Source organism: Balaenoptera acutorostrata, chromosome X, assembly GCF_949987535.1.
Source record: "Balaenoptera acutorostrata chromosome X, mBalAcu1.1, whole genome shotgun sequence".
Lineage (NCBI taxonomy): Eukaryota > Metazoa > Chordata > Mammalia > Artiodactyla > Balaenopteridae > Balaenoptera > Balaenoptera acutorostrata.
The window spans coordinates 1,946,282-1,974,196 of NC_080085.1; the positions used below are offsets into that span (position 1 = coordinate 1,946,282).

Below are 27,915 nucleotides of genomic sequence, written 5' to 3' on the forward strand. Positions count from 1 at the left end.
TGTGTGTGTGTGTGTGTGTGTGCATGGACAGAGAGGAGATTGGGTAGGGGGTGCCTGGAATAAAATTCCCCCCTCATTCTCCTCCCTCCTGCTGCTGTCTCGTCCTGGGCTGGTCCAGTGCAAAGCCAGCGGGCAAGGAAGCCCAATCTCATAGTGATCTCTCAAAATAGAGAGGGTAGGACATTACATACCCAGCACACCTCCCAAATTCTGGGTTCCCCCGGGTCACTGGGGCATTTGTTCACCAAGGATCATTGCTTGAAAATAGTCCCAGTTTGAAACACAGTACGACCTTGTCAATGTTGAAAATGATACACCTACATTCTGTGCATTGGTCCCAGCCACATCTTAACCAGGGACAGTTATTACCTTTGGTCCCCACCTGACAATTATCTGGAAATCTGTGTGACATAGAAACATCTTCTGTTGGGATCTGAGCTCTTTCTGGGGACAGGGCAGCCTCCCCCAGGTGGCAGGAAGAACTCCACTCTTGACCTGCCTGTAGTGTGGTCTCGGCAGCCCCTAAATGGTGCATTTTATTTCCTGGCGATTCTATGTTACTACTTCTTCCCGTCCCTTTTGTAACCGAGCAGGACCCCATGGGGCCTTCCCAGGACAGACTACTGCTCCTCCCCCCATGGCCTCCACCTTCCTCTTGGCTGGAGAAAAAGTTTAGCCAAAGAAAAAATTTAATCAGGGAAATGAGAAAATACAGAAACAAAGGAAAATAGTTAAACAAGAGAAAATAATAATAGTTGAGCCATTAAACACAGTCAACGACCTTTAGTTCCTCCTCAAGGGCTGTAGATCGTATTCTGAGCCATATCCTTTGAGCTGTTTTGCAGACCCTGAAATCCCCACCAGGTGGAAGAAGCTAACTGCATGCTGCCCACAAGCATGTAGACCCCAAATCGGCTGGAATCAGATGGTTGAGGATGTGGGCTCCCGATTACCTCACCAGCAGCCAATCAGAAGAATGCCCACAAGCTGATCATACACCCACAATCCCTCTCCTCAGCACGTAACACTTTTCTTCTTTCCCCTGTATAATCTCCGAGCAAAACTTGGGGGGTTGGGAGTTGATTCTTTGGGACATGAATCCCCCTTCTCCCCAGGATTGATGGCTTCCTCAATAAAGCTATCTTTCTTTTCACCCAACACTTGTCTGTCAGTATTGATTCTTTTTTTTAAAATAATTTAACTTTTTAAATTGGAATATAGTTAATTTACAATGCTGTGTTAGTTTCAGGTGTACAGCAAAGTGAGTCAGTTATACATATACATATATCCACTCTTTTTAAGATTCTTTTCCCATATAGGTTATTACAGAGTATTGAGTAGAGTTCCCTGTGCTCTACAGCAGGTCTTTATTAGTTATCTATTTTATATATAGTGGTGTGTATATGTTGATCCCAATCTCCCAATTTATCCCTCCACCCCCTTTCCCCCCGGTAACCATAAGATTGTTTTCTGTGTCTGTGACTCTATTTCTGTTTCGTACATAAGTTCATTCGCACCAATTTAGTACTGTATTCCTGAGCGGCGAGAAGCTGAACCTGAGTTCGGTAACACTTTCTCCTTAGAGCTGGTGAAACGATTCAGCCCCACACAAGCAGACAGCTTGACGTCAGGCCATTTTATTTTGACCCCAACGACGATCTCCAGGGAGCAGGGACCTAGTTTTCGCGGGCGGGCGGCTATTATGGGTCAGCTTCCCGGTCGCACCAGCAGAGGGGGAACCGACCACAGCAGGGCTGGAGCCATGGCTTCCAGATGTTGTTCGGCATGTCCAGCTGCAGTGGAACCGGGCTGAGCGTCCGGCGATGGTCCTCCACGGCCTTTGTGATCCTCTCCACCACCTGATGGAATGAGGACTCCGTGTCTGGCGTGAGGGCGTGAGCCTCGGAAGGGTCTCTCGAGAGGTCAAACAGCAACGGTGGGTCATGATGGGCTACTTTGTCCCCAGAGCATGGGCAGACCCCGCTCCCGTAGCAGGCACCGGCTCCGTCTGGGTGGAACATCGGGGTCACGTAGTGGACTTTCCACACTGCCCCTCCTGGAGGAAGGACAAGAATTGGGGAGGGTTGGCATGGAGAAACAGGACACATTGCTGGAGAGCTGGGTGATTCACAAGTGCCAGGGGCTGGAAGCAGCCCAAGTGTCCCTCAAGTGATGGATGGACACACAGCATGGGGTCCATCCACACAGTGGAATATTATGCAGCCATGAAAAGGAGTGAAGCTCTGACCCAGGCTACCACGTGGATGGACCTTCAACACACGATGCTCAGTGAGAGAAGCCAGACACAGAAGGACACACAGTGTGTGATCCCGTTTATAGGAAACGTCCAGAACAGGCAAATCCACAGACACAGAAAGTGGGTTCATGGTTACCAGGGGCTAGGGGAGGGGGATGGGGAGTGATTATTTAATGGGTTTGGAGTTTCATTTTGGAGGTGATGAAAATGTTATAGAGCTAGATGACGGTGAGGTTTGCACCCACTGTGAATGTGCTAAATGTCACTCAATTTTTACATTCGAAAAGGGTGAATTTTATGGTTATGTGAATGTGATGGACTGAATGTCTGTGTGTCCTCCCCCCCTTCAACCCCAAATTCATTGTGGAAACCTTGAGCTCCAACGTGATGGGATTAAGAGATAGAGCCTTGGGAGGTGATTAGGGTTAGACGAGGTTGTGAAGGTGGGGCCCCCAGGATGGGATTCGTGTCCTTATAAGAAGAGGGAGAGCCCAGAGCTCTCTCTCCCCAACATGAGGACACAGGGAGAAGGTGGCCGAATCTGACCCAAAAGAGAGTCCTCCCTAGAACCAGACCGTGCTGGTACCTTGATCTCATACGTCCAGCCTCTAGAACTGTGAGAAGTAAGTGTACGTTATTTTAAGCTCCCTGGTCTGTGGTATTTTGTTCTGGCAGCCCGAGCTAAGATGGTGAATGACAGCGCCACAGAGCTGTTTACGAAAAAGAATGAATTACTTGTCTGGTCAGTGGTTTCCTAAGTGAATTCTCTGAGGTTTAAGAGGGCAGTAGCTGTTCTCAATGATGTTTTTCCCGAGCTTCTCTCTAGCTGTGAAGGTTCCACCAAGAAAAGGAGGGAAGGAGGGAAGGAAGGTGGGAAGGAAGGGAAGGAAGGAGGGAAGGAAGGGAGGAAGGAAGGAGGGAAGGAAGGAAAGGAAGGTGGGAAGGAAGGGAAGGAAGGAGGGAAGGAAGGGAGGAAGGAAGGAGGGAAGGAAGGGGGGAAGGAAGGAGGGAAGGAAAGGAAGGAAGGAAGGAAGGAGGGAAGGAAAGGAAGGAAGGAAGGAAGGAGGGAAGGAAGGAAGGGAAGGAAGGAGGGAAGGAAGGAGGAAAAGAAGGGAGGGAGAGAGCAGCACGCATCTGTAACAGACATCCTCCAGCATCTGAGAAGACTTACTAACTAGAGGTCAGCTGGCAGCAGACCTAGCTCAGCCTCAGGAAGCGATTTTGACCAAATGGAAGGAGAGGCTGAGGCTGTCCTCACACCAGCATTGCCCCCCGGCCGCGGGTCAGACCCAGAACCGCACAGCCTGAGCCCTGCGGCTTCCTGCTGCTTGGGGCAGAAGGCCCCCCGCTCTCCCTCTGGCATCCCCGGCATCCTCGCAGGGCAGCAAGTCTGGGGAAGCCACACGTGCAACCAGAGGGCAGTGAGCGGGACTCTGGTGGCCGTGCCTCTTCCAGGACCGGGCAGGAGGGTTCCCTTGGATCCTGGAGCACGACCAGGGACCAGGGAGGGGTGCGGGGCAGGGCTGGGGCTGCTCCTGGGACCTGGGCAGGAGAGGAGGATGAGGCCAGGGATCCCCATGCAGCCAGCAAGTGTGGGCAACCAAGACCTGTGCTCAGACGCGCATCCCGTTCCCCTCGTCCCAACAGCCGCCAGATCTCCCTGCCCGAGCCCTGGTTCCCAGGCTGGCAGCACTGTGGGTTGGTGTTTTTATGGGACCATGGTTAAAATCTCTGGCTTCTGTTCCCTTCTAAGCATTTATGGTGACCTGTTGTCTTTTTTTTTTTTTTTAATTAATTCATTTATTTCTTTGGCTGCGCTGGGTCTTAGCTGTGGCATGTGGGATCTAGTTCCCTGACCAGGGATGGAACTCCGGGCCCCCTGCATTGGGAGCGTGGAGCCTTAACCAAAGGACCCCCAGGGAAGCCCTGCGACCTGTTGTCTTAACAAGTGTCAGTTCTGTCACCTGTGAACTGGAGACAGGAATTGTCATCTGCTGGGGGTTTCAGGGTAAAATGAGTTCACTGGCATCGGGCGGACACTTATTCAATGTCCGTGATTGTTTTCATTGTTCAGCAAATGAGTACGGAGAGAAGACAGAGTCCTAGGGAGGGGACTCAGGCCAGAGTGGTAAATAGTCACCAGAAATGAGAAAATTGCCAAGAGTGCCGAATGCCTGGAGGAAAATACAAGCGGTCCAGGTGATGGAAGGTGGACGCGGAGGTTTGTGTGTGTGCAAGGTGCAGGGTGGGGTAATAGTGGAGGCGGGACGTGAAGGTCAAGAACGGAGGATGGTCAGCCTTCTGAGGATGTTCTCGATGGCAGGGACGGGTCGTGCAAAGGCCCTGAGGCAGTAACTGCAGGTTCTAGAATCACAGGGCATGGTTCTGCTGGAGCTTGGTGACTGGGGGCTCCTAGGGTCAGAGCTCTTGTTCCAGAGAAGGGGAGGGGCTGGCTCATGTCACAGGGAGGAATCGGTATGGTGGGTGGTCCTGGAAAGGTTTTCATGGAGGGCTAAGTGGACAATGGGAGTGGGATGAAGAGTGGACCTGGGGAGGCCGGTGAGGGGGCCGTCGAAGAGACACGGCAAGTAGGAACAGGGGGCTTCCCTGGCGGTCCAGTGGTTAGGGCTCCACGCTCCCAATTCAGGGGGCGCGGGTTCGATCCCTGGTTGGGGAACTAAGATCCCACGTGGCACGTGGCACGGCCGAAAAACAAAAAGTTAAAAAAAAAAAAAGAAAGTAGGAACACACTCTCTATCTACCTTGAAAAAAAATTGAGATATTTGCCCAATAACTGAGAGAAGAGAGGTTCAGTAATAGGGCAGCCACTGGGTAAAGGAAAAGAGGACGGACGTTGATCCCAGGTATCGGTGCCACTCACCGCAGTGCTTGAAGGTTGGGCTGTGGAACTGAAGGAAAGTTTACAAAAACCCTTAAAAAGGGAAATCTATAGTATGTGACTTTAAAAAATCAAAAGTGTAGCAATAGAAATCATCCCTAAGCATAAATGCTGGTAGACTGAACTGTGCAATTGAATGAAAGATTTTTTAAAAATTGTAAAAGGGGACATCTATAGTATGTAAGTTTACAAAAGCAAAAATGTAGCAATAAAAATTATCTGTAAGCATAAATAGTTGTAGATTGTGCTAGGTAATTGAATGAGAGTTTGTGTTTTTTTTGCCACGCCCCATGGTATGCAGGATCTGAGTTCCCCAATCAGGGATTGAACCCGTCCCCCTCTGCAGTGGAAGCACGGAGTCTTAACCCCTGGACTTCCAGGGAAGTCCCTGAATGAAAGTTTTTTTAAAAAATCTTAAAAGAGGAAATCTATGATATGTAATTCTTAAAAACCCAAAAATGTAGCAATAAAAATCATCCCAGATGATGATACTACTGAAAAGGATGGACAGGAAAAGGAGGTAGATTTTTAAAAAATCTATTGGTAACTTCCTCAAATAAGGGGGATTCCAAAAGGTATTCTTTTATTCTTGTTTCAGACAACTGGACATGTCCAGAGAATGGTTTTGAGGCATAAAGAAAAAAGAGTGAGTTGAACTGCAAGAGGTCTGTAGGCCTTCCCAAACTCTGGAAGAAAACCAAGTCCTTAAGGCAAATCCACAAAAAAGGGAGAAAATGTCAGGGCAAGGCAGAATAACAGAAAGGGAAACAGAAATGAAGAAAAGAGAAGAAACTCAAATAGCTGAAAGTCTGTTATCACAGACCAAGGTAGAGGCAGAACTCAAGCAGTTTGAAAATTTTAAAATACAGTTGTTTAGTAAATCCAAGAGCTGGATTTAAAAAGATTCATAGAAACAGGTTCATAGAAACAGAAAACCTCAAGCAACTCCAGTCAGACCATGATGGAGAATCCAGCTATAAATATGGAAGCAATTAAAATACAATGAGATGACTTCGTAAGGGAAAAAAGTGCTTGGTAAAACGAACAGTTTTTAAATAAGAAGTGCAGAGACATAACATGCCTCAGTTTGGGAAAACTTGATATTGTAAAGATACCACTTTCCCCCCAAAATCATTTATACGTTGAAGACAATGGCCATTGATATTCCTGTGGGATTAAAAAAAAATACTTGCAAATGATTTTACAATTCTTTTGAAAGGACTGTTGGGCCAAAACAGCCCAGAAAAGTTTGAGATGCAAAATTATTCACTAAACATATTACTGCTTGTTTTACAAAGTTATCATTAATATAACAGATATGAGATGGTGTCATGAAGACACATGGAAAGCAAATGTTGATTAAGAGGACAGACTGGAAAGGTTAGAATCAGGTTGGAACACCTGTGTGTGTACAAGTGTGTGTGTGTGTGTGATGATAAAAGTTGCACCTCACCTCATGGGGCTGGGGGACAGGAAAGCCATAGCCATAGCCTAAACCATAGAATTCCCTTCCGATCACCACAGGATGATCGACTGCTAAAGGACGTTGCCGGCGTCAGAAGAAAAATACCGCCAAGAAGGAAATAAAGGAGCTCGTGTGGAAATGCAAGCCATAAAGAAGCAGAAAATGAGAACGCCTCAAGACGTGACTTCCTCATGCAGGCTACTCACTGTTCCATTGCTGCCACCGGGCTGCGTGCAGAAAGCTCTCGCAGTAATGCATCAGGAACTCGTGGCCCGAGTGCTGGGCTGTCCCCAGCAGCAAGGGCAGCAGGTCCCGGCCGTCAATCACCCTACAGGCAGGAACACAGGGACTCAGGGTGGGGCTGCTGGAAGGGGGGCGTGAACCTTAACAAGCCCAGGGCAGCCCTGGGGCAGTCAGCATACCCTCCGCCTGCACACAGCGCCTTTGGCTAAAAGATCTTGGAGGGTCCAGCTTGCTCTGCTGAAGTAATGGTCCACCCAGCCTTATTCTGAAGGCACAAATAGGTGAACAAAATGGAAGCACCTGCTTGGTTTTATATTGATTTGAGCTTTAAGTCGTTATAGAATATGCGGTATTCTTCAACAAGACCTGGAATCATTTAATAAATATGTATAATAAAAGAAATATATATGCATATGTAGTGTATATATACAATATACATCATTATATAAAAATATATATACATTATATACACAATATATATCATTATATACAAATATACATATATACAATATATATGCAATATATAATATATACACAATATATGTATTATGTATTCAATATATACACTATATATTATATATACTGTATATACAATATATACAATATATATACATATACACATACCATATACATATACCATAGATATGTGATATATATACCCACCATATATACATAAAATATATGCATACCGCATAGACACACCATATATATAGCACATATATATAGACACCATGTATATACACTATATGTATCATTTCCAAACATGTGTATTCATATACACATACACACATGTTTACATATGTGTGTGTAAAAATATATATAAATGTATATATAAATAAAACCAAGCAACAATATATAGCTGAATTTTATCTTCTAGCAAAACACATTTGTGATATACATGATGGACAAATTTTTATTTTTAAAACAAATGAGATATTATAAATTAATATTAAAAATCAGCAGCCAATTAGGAGAAAAGAAAATCAACCAGAGACATGATATTCAATGTAAGAAAAGAGAAAACAGGAGAATGTAAACTATAGGTCTGTAATATTCAACATCTCTGCTGATAAAGCAATGGAAATGAAAACACACATATATATGTATATGTGCATACACACATACTGTATGTGTCGTTTATATATACAATAAATAAATTACATATATAAATTAAATTGATTTTAGTTCTATTATTTTAAAAATAGATACTCTCACATACGGCCAGTAACAATTCCTAGGGAACAATTTGACAAAATGTATCAAGAGATCTAGTAAATGCCCATACACTTTGACCCAGGAATTCAACTTCCAGGGATTTTTACTAAGAAGATAATTATGACAGGCAGTAAAATGACAAAGCCAGATTTTTTTTTCAAAAAAGAACAGGGCTAATGTCCACTTGTAAGAGGTTAGTTGAAAGAATACTGTAAAGCCATTAAAATTTTTGTCCATGCATAAAGTGTCTAAATATATATAGATATGTACATATATGTCTATAGAGATATACTGACATATTTTATACAAATATATAAAAAAATATAAAATATATCTAAATATATATAGTATATAGGTATCATATAACTTAATTATGTATTCATCTCTACGTTGTCAAGTTTATGAAATAATTTTATTTTCTTTCTATTCCTCCCAAATTTTCTATAATTTTTAAAGGAAGAAAAACTGGAATCAGACTTCCCTGGTGGTGCAGTGGTTAAGAATCTGCCTGCCAATGCAGGGGACACGGGTTTGAGCCCTGGTCCGGGAAGATCCCACATGCCGGGGAGCAACTAAGCCCACAAGCCACGACTACTGAGCCCGCAAGCCACAACTGCTGAGCCCGCGTGCCCAGGGCCCGTGCTCCGCAACAAGAGAAGCCACCGCAATGAGAAGCCCGCGCACCATAAAGAAGAGTAGCCCCCGCTCGCCGCAACTAGAGAAAGCCCACGTGCAGCAACGAAGACCCAACACAGCCAAAAATAAATAAATAAAATAATAAATAAAAAAATAAATAAGAAAAACTGGGATCATGAAAAGTTCCTACCACGCTACATCAAAAGGAATCACTTGTGATGAATCGTTAGTAAATTCACTGATGCATTTCAGTGACAATCATCCTTAAAATCAAACAGCTCCACTTAAGACTGAGGAGAAGAGAAGGACATTTTGTGCATAAAATGAAGCAGACATTGGATCCCAGCAGAGAATGATGAGCGTTTTTCCAGATACTGATCTCACGGATGTTTTGTGCCAAACAAAAGTGACAGTGATGTTTGACATACGTGTTGGCTCTACACAAAACGCAACTGCCTTCTTTGGGCTGCTCTGTACCTGTCATGGGGCACCTGGCCACCCCCCAGCTGGACCACAGTGGGGAAGACATCCATCAGGCTGGTGGGCTCATGGATCACGCGGCCAGCGGGCAGCACCCCGGGCCACCGGAGTATCCCCGGGACCCGGATCCCACCTTCCCAGCCGCCCATGCCTTTGCCACCTGTGTTCAAACATGAACAGGAAAGAATGTGATTGAAAATCCAAAGTGGTTGCTTACCCGGGTGGTTTAACCTTTCCATTTGTTTTAAATCTCTCTTTCTCTCCCTCCCTCTTTAATTACATGATGACATTTCATTCCTCCCTGGCAGAGCATAGATTTTGTTTTATTTATTAATCTGGGTGTTGGTTTTCCACCACACAGGGGTCAGGACATGGATATCTTTGGGGACATTATTCTGTTGACCACAACAATCATTTGGGTTCCTTTGGTTTTTGTGACTTTGCTTTGTAAACTCCCATTCCAGAGCAAGGGTTGGGAATTACTGGGAAGAGATAAAGACAGTACTCATGGATCTGGGAATGTCTCACCCTTACCTTTATATATCCCATTCCAGCCACCATATTGATTGTTTCCAAACTGAGCCTCTAAGGATCCCCCGTGATCCGACGTAAAATAAACGAGGGTACTATTGGTCAAACCTTCCGTGTCCAAAGTATCAAGGATCTGCCCTGCAAAGAATAGATGTGTTTGTGCCAGTCAAAATAGAAGAAACTCTTAAACCAAATTTTGGAACGCTTCTTTAAAATGAGTCTTTAGTATTAAAGCATAATGGGAGTGAGCCGTAATATAATTGTGCTATTCTAAGCATCCTTGATCTAAGATTGATAAATGTCTTTGTGTGTGCCCAATCCTGTTTCCAAAAAGTTTCAGGAAAGCTACAAGTGTACATGCTGCATAGGACAACGTCGTGAACCCTTAAAAGTGAGGCAAAAGAAGATTACAGAGAAAAAAGGATAGGAAGCAGGATAGGCTAGGAAGGCCACTGATAAAGGCATTTGTACATGGATGAAGAATAGTTTTCAGTGGCAGTTCTAAGTTTCTTGGAGTCACATAAAAAATATCTGCACCCCCATGTTCATAGCAGCAGTATTTACAATAGCCAAGACATGGAAGCAACCCAACTGTCCATCGATGGATGAATGAATAAAGAAAATGTGGTGTAGACATTCAATGGACTATTATCCAGCCTTGAGAAAGAAGGAAATCCTGCCATTTGCAGCAACATGCGTGGACCCTGAGGGCATTATGCTCAGTGCAATATGTCACACAGAGAAAGACAAATACTGTGTGATCTCACTTATATGTGGGATCCAAAAAGCCACACCTGCAGAAAGAGAAAACAGATTGGTGGCTACTGCAGGTGAAGGTGAGGGGTGGGAAAAAATGGGTGAAGGTGGTTGGTTAAAAGTTACAGATTTAAAAAAACGAGTGTGTTTCTTTGGTGTTTGGGTGTTGCTTTTATATACAGTCTGACCAAGTCTGCATTTTTTTTTTTGGCCATGCTGCGGCTTGTGGGATCTTAGCTCTCCGACCAGGGATTGAACCTGGGCCCCCTGAAGTGGAAGCATGGAGTCCTAACCAGGGGACCGCCAGGGAAGTCTCTATACGGTTAGTTTTAAATCAACCATATTGCTTCTTTTTGTTTGTTTGTGTTTTGCTTTTAATATTTTTTTCTCTTTGTTCCGTCTGTACTTTGGCCATTTCTTCCTCTTTAGTTGCTTTCTTTTGGACACGGATTTTAAAATTTGTATCCCTATTGATTTTCTTCCCCCTTCATTAATAGATTTTGGCTTTTACAACAGTTTTAGGTTTATAGATTAGCTGAACAATGTTATAATTGATAAGTCAATATTGATACACTGTTATTAACTAAAGTCCATAGTTTACAATAGGGTTCACTCTTTGTGTTGTGCATTCTGTGGGTTTTGATAAACGTGCAATGTCTTGTGTCCAGCATTATAGTGTCAGACAGAAGAGTTTCCCTGCCCTAATAATCTGAGCTCCACCAACCTACATTCTAAATGATTTTTGTTAAAAAAATGTATCATTCAGTTGCTTGACTGAGTTTTAAATTGGGACAGAGAGAAAGGGGAGACACTGAAAAGATTCTTCATGGACAATAGGCACAGGAAAAGATGCTCAACATCGCTAATTACTAGAGAAATGTAAATCAAAACTACAATGAGGTATCATCTCACAGCAGTCATAATGGCCATCATCAAAAAAATCTACAAACAATAAATGCTGGAGAGGGTGTGGAGAAAAGGGAACCATCCTACACTGTTGGTGGGAATGTAAACTGGTGCAGCCACTATGGAGAACAGTATGGAGGTTCCTCAAAAAACTAAAAATAGTATTACCATTTGACCCAGCAATCCCACTACTGGGCATATACCCAGACAGAACTATAATTCAAAAAGATACATGCACCTCCATGTTCACAGCAGCACTATTCACAATAGCCAGGACATGGAAGCAACCTAAGTGTCCATCGAGAGAGGAATGGATAAAGAAGATGTGGTACATATATACAATGGAATATTACTCAGCCATAAAAAAGAATGAAATAATGCCATTTGCAGCAACATGAATGGACCTAGAGATTATCATAGTAAGTGAAGTGAGTAAGAAGAAAGACAAATATCATATATGTGGAATCTAAAAAGAAAATGATACAAATGAACCTATTTACAAAACAGAAAAAGAGTCACAGATGTAGAAAACAGACTTATGGTTACCAAGGGTTGGGGGGAAGGCAGGGCAAGGGATAAACTGGGAGATTGGGATTGACATATACACACTACTATACATAAAATAGATAACTAATAAGGACCTACTGTGTAGCACAGGGAACTCTACTCAATACTCTGTAATGGCCTACATGGGAAAAGAATCTAAAAAAGAGGGGATATATGTAGATGTATAACTGATTCACTGTGCTGTATAGCAGAAACTAACACAACATTATGAATCAACTACATTCCAATAAAAATTTTAAAAAAAAGAAAAGATTCTCTAAATGTATCTCATGAAGAGTTCCTTATCTTGATGAACTTACGGGTTCTTAACTCTGTACTATAAATTTTCAGTCTTTGTCATTCAATACTTATTCGATTACATACATCTGTACATTTATTCGTTTAAAAATATTTTTTCCCAAATTGTGGTGTTGGAAATTCCATTTTAAACACTCAGTGTTTGACATCACCTAAAACAGCCTATATTTTCCAGTCATTCTTAATCTTTTCTACCCAAAGATGAGTGAATTTGTCTCGAAGGGAATGGGGCTGGGCCCTCCGGGGAAGAGATTTGACATGAGTAATTGCACAACTGTCTTCCAATTTTTCTCATTTTCCCCAACAGTTGACCGAAATCATACTTTTTACTCCAAGATGATGTTGTGAAAAGATTCTTTGTACAGTATGATGAATCATACATCATCCAAGATGATGTTGTGAAAAGATTCTTTAAGGTACATTTTCTCTAAAATCTCTGAGGGTGATTACTCTGCAGCGCATCACCATGGAAACCCAGGGGTACCGAGCCCTTGTCGGAGAATCAGCCAAGTGGCTGCATCCACACCCACACAGGCATTCAAGCACTGACTCAGTCAGGAAATGTTCACTTTTTCGCACCTGGCACTGTTCTAAACCCAGGGGATGCAGTGGGAGAAGAAGGCAAGGCAGTCCCAACCCACAGGCATTGTACATTCTCCTGGGGGGAGAAGAGAAAATCAACCCATCCAAGAAAGAGAAATAAAACACAAGAGTGAGGAGGACCCTCGACATTCAAAGGATGCCTCTCCTATCAGTAACCGTAAGTAGTCTGGTCTTCTCATGCTTTACATCCTTCCCTCCTGCAGTTTCTGGATGAGGAACCATCACTTCCTCACCTGGAACAGGTACCTACCCACCATCCAATCCATCTCTTCTATGTTGTCCCCGTACAGCCCATGGGGACTTCTCCCTCGGAAGTTCTCGGTAGTGATAAGGGGGGTGTGCACATGTAGAAAGGACACGAAGAGGAGGAAAGGTCCTTGCTTGTTTCTGAAAGTACACACAATGTGATGGGAGTTATTTTTCGGTCAACCTGAGATTGAGCTCCTACAGCTGCTAAATACAAACCTCCATTGTCACGTCCTTACTCAGATACGTGACTTTGCTGCTCGACCCACCAGAAGCAAATGCGTAGATCTGTTCCACAGCACCACGTTCCTGTGTCTGAGAATCTTCAGTGTGATGACTTTCTTCCTTCTAAAGTCTATTGAAAAATCCACACTAATGTTTTATTTTTCGGCCATGCTGCGGCATGTGGGATCTCAGCTTCCCGACCAGGGATCGAACCCGTGCCCCCTGCAGTGGGAGCTCAGAGTCCTAACCACTGGACCCCCAGGGAATTCCCTCCACACCGATTTTATACGTCTTTTTCTTCCTGATTATCGTTTTCCAACTCTATGGACTTCGGATGACTGAAAGTAAAATAGAATACCGGGATGCCATCTGGTCTGACTTTTATTTTATTGTTATTTCAGTATATTTTTCTATTTCAAACTTAGCTGAAAGAATAAGTGATTTGCACATTCAGTTTTCTTTACAACTGCTCTTAGGCAATGAAGTTTAGGATGTGGAATAGTCATGAAAAAACACACTTTCAAAATGATGTATATGGGGTTATTAATCTCAAGTTGATTCTCCCCAGTCTAGACAATTCCTTATCTTCCCCTGTCTTCACCTGATCTTTATGGTCTAATCTATACCCTTAAAGGACAGAAGCAAAGGTGAAGCTCTTAGACTTAATTAGGACACATCAGGTTAGCTTGTTTTAATTTGAAAGCAAAGTATTCCCTTCAGACCTGACCCATATTTGGCAATTCCATCAAGAACTCTCTAAGAATGTTCCAGAACATGATCACCACCCAAGTAAGCTGGGGTTCCATGGAGTCACCCACTTCACTGGAACCCCTTTGGGGAGCACGAAGTGGCCTCTGTTTGGTGTAGCTTTTCATTGGGTCCCTCCTGGTCTGGCCTGGTAAGTCTCTTTGTCACTGTCACTCACATTTACATCCAGGCTGAAGTTAGCCACAGGACCACTTGGTCCTGATGACAGAGCTTTAAAAATACTTAGAATTTATTGCAAAACCTACAGATGATTCAGTTTCATATGTTCATTAGAAACCACCCCTGTGGTAACCAGGGGTGCTCAAAGAATTGGACTGGCTCTTTTTTTTTTTTTTTTTTAGCCATGCCACATGGCTTGCGGACCAGGGATAGAATCTGTGCCCCCTGCAATGGGAGCTCAGAGTCCTAACCACTGGACCCCCAGGGAATTCCCTGGTCTGGCTCTAAAATAAGAGGGAACAGCAACAAATTTCAGCTGACTGGTCAGTTGTTTCAATGGATCCAGTTGAGTTCCAGGGAACACCATTTATGCCCCATTTTACCAAAAAATGTCTTTCTGAGCTGGGACCATTTCACCATGCCAGTACCCATTAGAGAAGAAGCAGATTCCGAATTCATTTTCCTCCTGAAGCCACCTTTGACACTCACCTTTGGACAAAGGATGAGACCTCCTTGAGCATAAGAGCCATCGTCCTTTGAAGGCACATGGGTTGCTCGGTGATGGACTGGTTTCGCATCAGAAAGCAGTCCGCGTGAACGATCAGGGCACCCACGAAATAGGAGGTCGTGAAGAACAGGAGGGCCACGATGGCTGAGCAGATGACCAGCGTCCAGGAGCCCGCTATCAGGCGGGTGAGTTTCCCAACGGCGAGCGTAAAGGCGGCCAACGCCATGACATGCGAGCAGACGTTGAGTTTATGCTCCAAGCCTGCGCGCTTTTCAGACATTTCCCAGGGCTCACAGTCTCCCATCATGGAAAACGGCATTCCGTAGAAATGGTCAAAGCCATGGCTGAGCGGGTGGTGGCAGTAATCATTGGAGGATTCACAGTTGAGACCCAGATGCCATTTTCCTGAAAGGCAAGAAGTGTGCACACGTGACAACGGTCCAATCATCCCTGGGGGAGTAGGTATGGTGTGCTTGCCAAGTTCTAGGCTCTCTGCTGGGTGGTGGGATGAGGTGGGGATGTAGAGGAGGTGGGGGCAGTGTTTGCTGTTGTTTGTACCACAGCCCGGCCAGGTCACTTCAAGGGGATGAGGACCTTGTGGCCGCATCCCTCCCGTCTCTGCCTCAATGGTCTCACTATCTCCTCTTTGTAGTCAGATATGTGTCTGTCTCCCTCTTGAAAGGACCCTTGTCCTCCCTTGTATATAAGGAAACCAGGATAATCCAGGATCATCTCCTCATCTCAGGATCCTTCACTTAATCACATCTGCAAGGACCCTTTTTTCCTATGTAAGGTTATATTTGCAGGTTCCAGCATTTAGGACCTGCTATCTTTGGTGACCCTTATTCAGTCGACTCCACCTGACTTTGCGACTGTCTACAGGAGAGCAATAATCAAGGCACACAGTGGTCACACTGCTCTAGAAAACTCCATCTGATGTGACCAGCGTGAGCGAAAGATTTCCTGACTTTAGAATTCTCCGTCCCTTTGCTAATTCGTTATAATCATAGTCAGGGTGGTGGTGGGTGACAGGTTTTGCAGACCCCACCTGTCGTGTTCAATCAGTGGAAGGTGATTAGCTTCCGTGCTGTCACTGCTGCAGTGTTGATACGCTCTGTGTACCTTCTCAGTAGCCCAATGGGGTCCGTCATCCAGAAAACCTCATGTGATTTCCCGAGCAATATCCACGAATCTATTGGATTCTATATTCAAAGAGCTAAAGAGTTAGCTTTGCTCTTTCTGATCAACAAAGGAGACTGTTAGCAAAATTTATTGCTGTAACACGATAATGATCATGACTCCTTGGGCCCCTTTCAAGAAACTGCCGTCCCTAATTTTAATTCATTCTACACATGATGTAAGTGGTTTGTTGACGTATAGAAAGATAAGCCTGCTCCTTATGGAAGGTTCTAAGCTGTGTAGTCACATTTCTAGGCAGGAAATGGGGAAAAACAGCATTATGAAAATTTTTGGTAATTTGGTAAAATTAGAAAAAAATGCTAATGTTTTGAAAGATCATTAATGGATTTATTTTTGCTTTTATCATGACTTCGTATGATCAGATACCTCAGGAAAGGATTGCTCATAAAACTCTTCATTGTATTGAGTAAAAAGTCAGAACTGGCATATAGTTAAAATCTTTCTACACCTGATCATCGTTTAAAATATCTGTGAGTTGCCTGTTTAAAAGTTTAAAATATCTATGAGTTCTTGTTGTTTGTCATCTAGTTTAGAATTCCATGTGGGTTGCAGTGGGGAGCTTGGAACTGGATTTTGCATTCTGTGGAAAACTTGTTACTGTCACACCTGTGATGCCACCAAAGCTGTCTTGTAGATGATTTGCAGTTGTATTTTTATTTTTGTTTTTAATGTTTACTTTATATTGGAGTACAGTTGATTAACTATGTGGTGTTAGTTTCAGGTGTACAGCAAAGTGACTCCGTTATACATATACATGTATCTCCTCTCTTTCAAATTCTTCTCCCTTTGAGGTTGTTACATAACATTGAGCAGAGTTCCCTGTGCTCTACAGTAGGTCCTTGTTGGTTGTCTATTTTAAATACAGCAGTGTGTATATGTCAATCCCAACCTCCCAATCTATCCCTCCACCCCAAAACTTCTAATTTTTTAAATCATGGTGCCTCAGAAAATTGTATGAAATGCCAAATATGTCATTAAGCTGATATTTCTTGAGCATCCACTTTGCACGAAGCAATGTGGGTAGTAACATGATTCCAGCATGAGTGGGCTTTCTGTCCAGTGAGAAATCCCACTGTGTCCCAACTATTTCATTTCCAAACTTCTTACTTGACTATAACCTCCCTATAAAAGTAATGTGCTCCAGGGAGATCAGCTCAGTGCTTTGTGACCACCTAGAGGGGTGAGATAGGGAGGGTGGGAGGGAGACACAAAAGGGAGGAGATATGGGGATATGTATATATGCATAGCTGATTCACTTTGTTATACAGCAGCAACTAACACACCATTGTAAAGCAATTATACTCTAATAAAGATGTTAAAAAAAAAAGTAATGTGCTTAATACTTAGAAAATGTCCATACCTATAAGTCCAGTGGCATAGCCTTTATCTTTCAATATTTTTGCAAAAGTTGTTTCATTTGGTGGAAGTCCTCCAGATACGCCGGTCCACTGAAGAACACGATAACCATTACTGGACACCATACCTTTGATCAATCGTTTTCAAAGAAATGTTACAATCAGACATCGATTTGTATCCTCATTATTATCACTTTAACTTAGAACATTTGGTGGAAATCTCCATTATTCAAAATTCAGTTGAAAGTTTACTTCCAACTTGGGTTGGCCTCATGGGTTTTATTTTTGTCAGCAAAGGAAATGATTCATTAATTGAAAATGTTAGTGAGAAGACTTACGGTCCTGCTATGTGAAGCTTATAAACCGAAAGAGAATTAAATGAAAAGGAAAACAGAATTACAAATGATTTTATGATTTCACTAAACTCTTGATGGAATCCAGTGCTTCTCAAACTGGTCTGCACATTGGAATCATGGGAGGGGTTTCTAAAATATCCTGACATCTGGTTATCATATCACTGCAGAGATTGTGATATTAGTTGGTCTGGGGTGGAATTTGGAATGGTTAAAAGGTCCCCCCACAAATAATTCTAATGTGCTGAAAAGGTAGGGAACCACGGATATAATTCATCCTGACCCTGATAGATTCAGGACCTCTACCCAATCATTTAAAAATGTAGGTTCAATATTTTTATAAAGCTCTGCAGTGTACAGTTGAGAACCAAAGATTCAGAAGATGCTGTTTGCCTCCTAGACCTTTTTGATGACTGCAGCTCAGTCTGATCAGAGAGGATCCACTTGGTTCAAAGAGCGAATGAGGTTCTCAGTGATCATGCTTTGGGAATGTGGAGAATTCTGAGATTTTCCAAAACCTCAAGAATGCGTCTGGTTCAATGAAGGCTAGTGAAAACCAAATAGTTCTTGGTCAGGACAAAGAAAGTTGGGGTGTTTCAGCTTATGTTGTCCAGGATTTATTCATCCCTGAGCAGGTTCCAGGGAACTACATACAGGAGGGTCTCTGTGGGTCACTTTGATGGGTCAACTTGACCAGGCTATGGTCCCCAGTCATGCAAACACTAGGCCATGGGTCTAGGTGTTGTGTGAAAGTCTTTTGTAGATTTGGTTAACATCTGCAATCAATCGGCTTCAACTAAAGGAGGTGACCCCCGTGCAGGTGGGTGGCCTCACCCAATCCGTTGGAGGTCTCCAGGACAAAAGCTGAGGTTTCCAGACACAGAAGGGATTCTGCTTCAAGACTGCAACACCAACCAGATGCCACCTGCGTCTCCAGCCTACTGTCCTGCCCTGAGGATCCTGGACTTGCCAACCACACAGTCACACTAGCCAGTTCCTTAAAATAAATCTCTTTACAGAGTAAGAGACAGAGATGGTAGAGCCTAAATAAATAGCGGATAGATTGATAGATAGATGATAGATGGATAGATAGATAGGTAGATAGATGATAGATAGATGGGTAGATAGATGATAGATAGATAGATAGATGATAGATGATAGATGGATAGATAAATGAGAGATAGATAGATGATAGATAGACAGATGATAGACAATAGATAGATAGATAGATGATAGATACATGATAGATGGATACATAGATAGACAGATGATAGATGGATGGATAGATGATAGATGGATAGATAGATGATAGATAGATGATAGATAGATAGATAGATAGATAGATAGATAGATAGATAGATAGATGATAGGTCCTGTTGGTTCTATTTCTCTGGAGAACTCTGACTGATACAGGGTCTGAAGTCTGTCCCTACTCCCAGGAGTCAGCCTCAGGGTCAAAGGGCAGAAGGACATCATACAGACTTTCAAACTTTTAGTCTACTTTCTACCCAAATCCCCAGGGAGATAGAAGATTGGGAGGAAAAAACAGAACAAAGCCAAAACAGACAAACAAAAAACCAAAAAAACCCTCAAAACCCCTCTGAAAAACAAATTAAAAAACCCCAAAACCCCAAAACCAAAAAACCAAAAAACCCCAAACCCCCCAAAAACAAACAAATGAAAACAAAAAAGCCAAAAAAACAAAAAGAAACAAAAGAAAACAAACCAAAAACCCCCCAAAAAACAAAACTAAAACCAAAACCCAAATCAAAAACCAACCAACCAAAAACCCCAGAACTTTATAACAAAAGGTCTGCATGACTTTTAATACAAAAGAGGATGATTTTGGAGCCCCTGTGGTGGAATGGGAGAAATATTCTCTCGACGTATTTCCCTCTTTAAAATCATTCCGAGGCCTCAGATCTTTTTCTTGGGGCCACAGAGAGCAAAAGAAATTCCTTTTCCACGGGGCCCGCAGAGATTTGAAAACAATCTTCGAAGACCCCTATCCCTTCTTCTTCAGATTAAACATATTTGGTTACTTAAACTTTTGCACAACCAGAGTCATGATATTGCCTGTTAGGTCCCTTAATATCCCTCGGGGTAGATTATTATGTATGTTATACTAGGGGTTGAAAAGCTATGCCCCCTGGGGCAAATGCTGCCTACCACCTGTTTGCATAACCCCTGTAGGTGGAGAATGGTTTTGTACGTTTTATTTAATGGTTGGGGAAAAAATAAGAAGTAGTATGTTTCATAACATATGAAACTATATGCGATTTAAATTTCAGTGCTTATAAATAAAGTTTTATCAGAACACAGCCATGCTCATTTATGTATGTAAGGTCTGTAGATGCTTTCAAGCTACAACAGTAGAGTTGTGTAGTTGTATCACAGGCTATATGGCCCACAAAGACGAAAGTATTTAATATCTTGCCCTTTAGAGAAAAAGTTCGCCAACGTCTGCCTTATACGGTCATTCACATCACAGGAGACAGTCAAATGCACCAGGTTCTACCGGTGTCATCTCATTATCTATAGCTCTTACTGACTCCAATCTGATGGTCAAAAATATGGGGGACTTCGAGCACTCTCTTCCCACTCTACTGGAGAATCCACACATGATTAGTGAAAAAAAGCATGGTCCTGTCCACTGTGTGGTTAGACAGGAGGAAGGACAAACCTGATCGGAGAGGGTATCTGCCTGTTAGGAAAGCAGCTCTGCTTGGTGTGCACACAGAAGCAGCAGCAATGTGCTGCGTGAGCATCAAGCCATCCGCGGCAAGGCCATCAATGTTCGGAGTCCTACAGACGGAAACATTAACTGCTTTATTCCTCAGCAAACAAACACACAGGCTTTTTCCATAAGCCTAGTGACATCCTACTTAATAGAAAACCTGCCGGTCACCAATGAACACATGCACGCGTTCTTAGGAATGACCAAAAGACAACGGCTTTGCAGAGCCGTGGATGGACCTAGAGACTGTAATACAGAGTGAAGTCAGACAGAGAAAAACAAATACCGTATAATATCTTTTCTATGTGGAATCTAGAAAAATGGTACAGATGAACTTCTTTGCAAAGCAGAAATAGAGACACAGACGTTGAGAACGAACGTATGGATACTGGGCGGGGGGAAGGGGGGGTGGGATGAATTGGGAGAATGGGATGGACGTAGACACACTACTATGTATAAAATAGGTAACTAATGAGAACTACTGTATCACACAGGGAACTCTACTCAATGCTCTGTGGTGACCTAAATGGGAAGGAAACCTGAAAAAGAGTGGCTGTAGGTATACCTATAACTGATTCACTTTGTTATACTGCAGAAACTAACACAACATTGTAAAGCAACTATAGTCCAATAACAATTAATAATTTTTAAAAAGGCCGTGGAAAAACTTCAAATGTCTTCTGAAACGTCAAAGAAATATCCACTGCATTATTATTTACCAAGTTTCCACAATATACTACTGGTGCTGAGGCAGATACGATAAAAGATCCAGAATTGAGACTCCAGAGTGACTTCTCACTTAGGACTCACAGTCTTTTTTCTTTTTTTTCACTTTTTATTTTATATTAGCGTGGAGTTGATGAGCCATGTTGCGTTAGTTTCAGGGCTACAGCACAGTGACTCAGCTATCCACAGACATGTATCTATGCTGTTTCTTTTCCCATTTAGGTCGTTACAGAGTATTGAGTGGAGCCCCCTGTGCTCTACGGTAGGTCCTTGTTGGTTACGCATTGTAAGCACAGCTGTGTGGACACGCTAATCCTAACTGGAAGATTTGACTCCACGCTACCAACACACCGTCGGTGGTACGTGAGGGTGGGATTCAGATGCAGCTTCAGGGTACTGCCTGTGCTGGTACTCAAGAACAAGGAGAAAGGGACCACGCTGATGGGGTGGGTTTATCTTACGATAGGTGAACTAGCAATGGGAGATGCGCATGTCATATCTTGGGGTGAGGAGGGCAGGGACTTATCTGAAGCAGAGATTTTGATCCAGGAGCGTTGAAATCATGCATGAGTGGGTGGATTTGGTTTGATGGATGGAGGTTGGAGAGTGAGGTAAACTTGATATTGGTCTTTGGCTTACAGGCAAGAGCAAGGATTTAAAAACCATTGTCTACCAGAGACTGTGCTGATGGAGATCATACTTAACAGTGAAGCGATTATTCATACACAGGATGCATTTGAGCTGGGGTTAGTGCAGGTGTGGGAAGAAGGCAGGATCAAGGGCGTTCAAAGAAACCATGTGTGTACGATTCTGTTATAGTTGGAATTGCACAGACCAAGGGTCAGATGCGATATCAGTGGCCTCTGCACCGGGGTGTCAGATGAGCAATTCTCTGGTCCTTGCCTTATGGTGTTGTTGCCATAGCAGCCGACATCTCCGATGCCGAGATCGTCTGCCATCAGAAGAAGGATATTTGGACGGGAACCAGATAGACTGCTGCAAGCTGAGAGCTTCAAATCCAGAAGCACACCGACTGTCAGAGCCAGCCAGCTCCTGAAAAACAAGCTGCCCAACAAGGTTTCATGCTGCTTTCCATCTTATTTACACTACTTCTGTAAGTGGGAAGTTGGGGTCACTATTTTAGGGGACTTTGATATTATCATCCCATTTCAGAAGAGGTTGAATACACCTCTTAGGCATTTGATTTTTTTCTCTCTCTCTCTTTCTTTTTTTTTTTAAGTTAAAAACAACTCATTCTTTTATGGATGCCACCCTGGGCACGCAAATAAACAGCAGGACAATGGGGTTCCACTCCCCAGCAGCAGCATGAAATAAAGATGGAAATCTGAATCTGGTGGAATTTGCGTCGTGGGCTTCCCAGAAAACCAGACACCTGCCCCATGGCAAGGCTTGATGCACGGCTGGATTGGGGAGAGCGAGATGGAATTCCTTCCGTAGCTGCCGAGGAGTACCTCCCAGGAAAGGGTGCACGGCACATGTATATTAATCGTGAACCCTCAGGAGGGCAGTGATCAATTACTAATAGAGAAAGATCCGTTTACTATCAATGCATTCTGAGAAAGCGACATGAAGTAACACAGAGGCAGACATAGAAGATGAACGCTTGCCCATAATCCTATCTTACCAGGAGTGTTCCAGGTGTAACATGTCCTCTCTTTCCTTGTACTTCCTGTAAGAAATAAAGAGGTCTATATTAACACAGGCAGCAGAAAATGAACTAATGCAGTAAGTAAAATAGTAAGTCTGTAACGAGAAGGGAAACTTTGATTCTCTCTGAGGCTATCAATAACATCTTAACTACTAAAAACTCATAAAGGAATGAATGCTCTTCCCTACTGAAAAAGCTTTACAAATGCTGAACGCTGTCTTTAGAATGTAGAACGTGGACTTTGTTAGCTCTAGCTTAGGTCAGAGTGTGATTGGTTTGGAGGCATTCTGTCAGAACAGAAAGGTATCTCCCTGTAGGTGAAAGTTCCCGAGGTGTTCCAGATCCAGGCGTGGCTGCCAGAATCCATGTTTGGTCCCGATGGATCTTGAATCCCATACATGGAGCAAGTAAGCAAAGCCACGTTTCCGCTGAAGGTTCTGGAATTCTGGGGCCTCACCAAGGTCGTGGCTCACGGCTCTTCCTTGCACAAGCTCTGGACAAAGTGGATGGTCCACTCCAGAGGAACGTGTTTCAGCTTGAGGAAGCCATGAACGTCCTCGAGAGAGGCCCTTGGGGGAAATGGAGCCAGTGTGCAAACGACGTATCTGGCAGCAGAATTTAGGAGGTAGGCTGTGGGCAGAGCTGGAGTGGCTCTGTCCTGGTTGGAATTCTGCTCCAGCCTGACGAGGAAAAACCAGCTGGTTTGGGGTGTCTGCCTTTGCGTTTGAGTCCTGATGTGACTTTAAAAAAAAAAAAAAAAAAAGAAGGTAGGGAATTCCCTGGTGGTCCAGTGGTTTGGACTCCACACTTTCACTGCCGGGGCCGGGGTTCAATCCCTGCTCGGGGAACTAAGATCCTGCAAGCCTCAAGGCGCGGCCAAAAAAAAAAAAAGAATGTAGAACATGTGTTTATCAAGAGCTGACGGTAAATATTTTGGGCTTTTCTGCCCAGATGGTCTTGTCGCTACTACTTCACTCTGCCGTCATAGCATGGAAATGGCCACGGACAATACAGATGACTGGCCCTTGTCGTCCTCCAATTAAACTTGATTTCCAAAAACAGGCAGAGTTTGCCAAACAGACCAGAGATTCCTGATGCCCGATAGAGAAGGCAGGAGTATAAAGGAAAATGCAAAATTAAGTGATAAAATATTGGTATGAAATGACTTCCAACTCATATTTTAAAATTTTTTAAATTGTGGTAAACACACATAACAAAATTTCCCATCTTAAGCATTTTTAAGTGTACAGGTCATTGGCATGAAGCACATTCACATCATTATACAGCCATCCCCACCATCTATCTTTAGAACTTGTTCACCTTCCCAAATGGAAACTCTGTCCACATTAAACACTCTCTCCCCATCCTGCTCCCCAGCCCCTGGAGACCATCATCCTACTTTCTGTCTCTATGAATCTGATGAATCTAGAGAGCTCATATAAGTGGAATCACACAGTATTTGTCCTTTTGTGTCTGGCTTATTTCACTTAGTGAATGTCCTCAAGGATCACCCATGTTGTAGCCTGTGTCAGAATTCCCTGACATGGCTAAATAATATTCCACTGTGTGGATGGACCACATTCTCTGTTTATCCAATATATTTTAAATGAAAAAAATAAAAATGAAAAAGAGTCAAGAGAGAGTGTGTGGTATGCTGCTGTCTGTACAAAACAATAATAGGAAAGGGGAAGAACACGTATATTTGCTTGTCTACAAAGCCATCTGATGACAACAGCTGCTTTCTGCAGATAACTGGCAATCCTGTCCCTTGATGCATGAGAATCAGACCTTGGGCTAACTTTCTAGCTCTGTTTCCCTGGAAACCCAATAAAGGTAGAATGTCAATGGGTGACTGGGCAACATTATGTGTAGTAAAAATGCTGGGCCCTGGCAGCCTGTTTGTGGCCATGAGGAACCGTGAAGATGTGAGGGAAGCCAACTTGGGGCTCCTGGGGGTCAGTGGCCCTTGACCTGGCATGGCTTTTGCAGTGACCCAGAAGCTCTGCTCATGAGTTGTTTGAAGAGAAGTTGGCTTGTGTGGTGGGTGAGCTTCCGAGCTGGGGACATCCAGCCTTTTGGAGTTTCACCCTCTCCATCTAAGCTGTCCCCTGGGAAGGTGCAGACTAGCTGCTGGCTGGCTGTGTGTGCAGTGGCGCGGACCACTGCATGGAGGGCCTTCTCCAAGGAGAAATGCCCCAGTGTGCTTCCACCCTTCTCCTTCTGAGCTAGCCTGATGTTTCCCGGTTCTTCATGTTCTCTGGACATTAGCCCTTGCCCACAAGACAGTGGTGGTTCCTTCCAAGCTCCCTTGCAACTCAGGTGCTTTCTCACACCTCCCCAGGCTGCGTCCTCCTCAGCGCAAGGACAGGGCAGTGCACCTGTGGTCAGCCGGATGACCATTGCATGCAACTGGGACAGGGCTTGGGCAGCAAGAAACCCCACAGACAGGTCTCTTTGGATGGCTCTCTGTGGTCACTGCCTCTGTAGCGGGGAAGTTTTCAGTTGGGATAAAGCCTGAGGGTTCACATCACGCCTGGTGAGACCTACCATGGCTGTGCAAGGTCTAGAACCAAGGCACAGGCTGTTTATTTACCTTACACATTTCGAAGAAGGATTTTAGTGAGGTGTGAGCCACCTGGCTTGGTGCCTCTTTTTTGCTTCTGGTAGCTGGTGTACAGGTGGGTGACCTGTTGTTGCACAGTGATTGTGTCTGTTTGCTTTCTGTATCATCCAAAGGCCAGAGTTAGCTTTAGGGTTCGTTCTTGGTGTTGTACATCCCATGTGTGGACAAGGTACAATGCCATGTACCCCCCCCCCGCCCATTAGAGTATCATATAGAGTGGTTTCACTGCCCTAAAAATCTTCTGTGCTTTGCCTATTCACCCCTCTTCCCATCTGAACCCCTGGCAACCACTGATCCTTTTACTGCCTCCATAATTTTACCTTTTCCAGAGTGTCATGGAGTTGGACTCATACAATATGTATGTCGTGGATGAAACTACTCCACTCTCTGATGGAAGGACAGAGCATTGGGGACTTTGCCTACTAGACCTGTTTTAACACGTGGACACTTCGGATGGCATATCTCAAATTGAGCCGAGGAGGGAAGCTGGAAATGCTTTCTTTTCATACCATCGGCATTCGCCCTACCCTTTCGTTCGTTCCATTTTGCAGTTTTTGGCTACAAATCTTTACCTCTCAGGAGGTCTATATGAACATTTTTATTTATATGTATTTATATATGAAATAATATACATTTATGTATATGTATGTATAGATACATGTATACATAAAATATATAATACACAATAATCATATATAAAAATATGAAAATATATACTATTGTATAAAGTAGATATGATTGTTTTCTTTACAACTATTTTAATCTTTTTTTTCCCCCCCCCAGAAAAAGCATATTATTGGCTTCTTCTGACTTTTTCTGGAGAATGTGACTGGTTATATTTGCTCTACTGGTGGGTTAGAGTTGAGCGTATATACGCCGCTTGAGCATGGTGGAAATGTCATACGAGGTTTAGTTTTATCAAATCTTTGGTTTACCTCTTACGTGATAGGCTTTCTATATTAAGCTACACAGAAGGAGCACAGTCTACTGTTCCAATGAACACAGCATCTTATCCCTTAGAACACTGCAAGCTTTTCTTCATGTTGGATCCCTGCTACCAGACAAAACTTTCCATAAGAAAGAGACAAAGAAAGAGCAGAGGGTAGGGTGGTGGTCCGCAGGGGGTGGGAGGGTGGGAGAAATGGGAGGATGTTTAAGGATGGAAACTTGCAACATGTAGGTGAATACATTCTGGAGAGCTAACCCGCCCCACAGCGATTACAGTCAACACTGCTGTAATGTTAAGTGTCAAAGTTGCTAAGAGACTATATCTCAATTGTTCTCAACACAAAAAAGCAATGGCAACTATGGGAGGTGATAGCAGTGTTAGCTAACGCTATTGTTGCAATCATATTGCAACATAGAAATGTATCAAACTGACCCTTTGTACACGGCAAACTCTCACAATGTTATCTGCTAATTATATCTCAGTAAGCACATGGAGATCAACTGCATGCTTTGTGACGATCTAGAGGGGTGGGGTAGGGAAGGTGGGAGGGAGATGCAAGAGGGAGGAGATATGGGGATATATGCATACGTATAGCTGATTCACTTTGTATTATTGGCTTCTTCTGCAACTAACACAACAATGTAAAGCAATTATACTCCGATAAAGATTTGAAAAAAAAAACAAAGAATACTTACCAAAAAAAAAAAAAGTCAAAAACCTTGACCATTTAAAAAAAAATGATACAGAAAAAGAGAAAGAAAGCCCTTCAATGAAGTATTACCCATACTGTAGCCTTTGATGCTCTTCCAGGGGAGAAAGAATTACGACCCCTGGTTCCCCGCTGTCCTCCAGACCCCAGGCAGCATGTCTCATTTCTCCACTACACTTGGGCCCTGTTCCCAAACCCGGTTCAGTTTTTAATCTTAGCGTCGCTTCAACGTCCAGTACACACGCTCCAGAATCTCCTAGCATCTTGTGTAGTTACATGCGCTCTCTTTCTGAACTTACTTCTGCATTCCTTGTAGAAATCACCCAAGGCAAAAATCTGACATGGATATCTTTGCTTTCCATTTTTAAGAAAGTTGCCTCTAAAATACGGCCAGATGCTGCAGTGTGCCCTGCAACCGCATGTACTTAGGGGGGCTGCCAAGGGTCGCTGGCCGGGCTGGAGTGGCCTCGCTCGCATCTCAAGAAAAGCCGGTTACCTGAAGGGCTGTCTCTGGGCCAGGCCAGCTGCAGGTCAGGGAGCGGCTGCTTCTCCGGGGGACCAGTCTTCTGGGTCCTCTTGCCAGGAGACACGATCTCAGCTCTGAGTCAAGGACTTCTCTCCGGTCCACGCATGTGCCGGCTGATTCACTCTTCAAAGCAACAAGGATCGTACCGAAACCAAGTTAGGTTGTCCAGAAAAGGGGCCGGGAAGTCCCTGGCATCTGCTGTCCGTGCCTTTCGGGTTTCTACAGAAGACCTTCTGTTCTCATTTACAAACTGAAACGCTTGCAGAGGGATCTCTGACAACTCTTGCTGGAAACAGGGAGTCTTTCA

General features: G+C 43.6%; 1 protein-coding gene across 2 annotated transcripts; it reads right to left on the reverse strand.

The window, feature by feature from the left end:
* Positions 1 to 671: 671 nt before the first annotated feature.
* On the reverse strand, positions 672 to 27,791 carry ARSL (arylsulfatase L). Of its 2 annotated transcripts, XM_007173839.2 has the most exons (11): positions 27,579 to 27,791; positions 22,778 to 22,822; positions 22,036 to 22,197; positions 20,353 to 20,474; positions 17,322 to 17,444; positions 14,743 to 15,166; positions 13,106 to 13,242; positions 9,730 to 9,864; positions 9,193 to 9,355; positions 6,828 to 6,949; positions 672 to 2,056 (listed from the first exon to the last, which is right to left on the reverse strand). In XM_007173839.2, the coding sequence occupies exons 2-11, from the start codon at positions 22,798 to 22,800 to the stop codon at positions 1,701 to 1,703; spliced, it is 1,767 nt and encodes a 588-aa protein (XP_007173901.2). In that variant the 5' UTR covers positions 22,801 to 22,822; positions 27,579 to 27,791; the 3' UTR covers positions 672 to 1,700. The 2 variants fall into 2 exon arrangements, with proteins under 2 accessions (XP_007173901.2, XP_057394371.1); XM_057538388.1 differs by lacking the exons at positions 6,828 to 6,949; positions 9,193 to 9,355.
* Between the last annotated feature and the right edge of the window lie 124 nt (positions 27,792 to 27,915).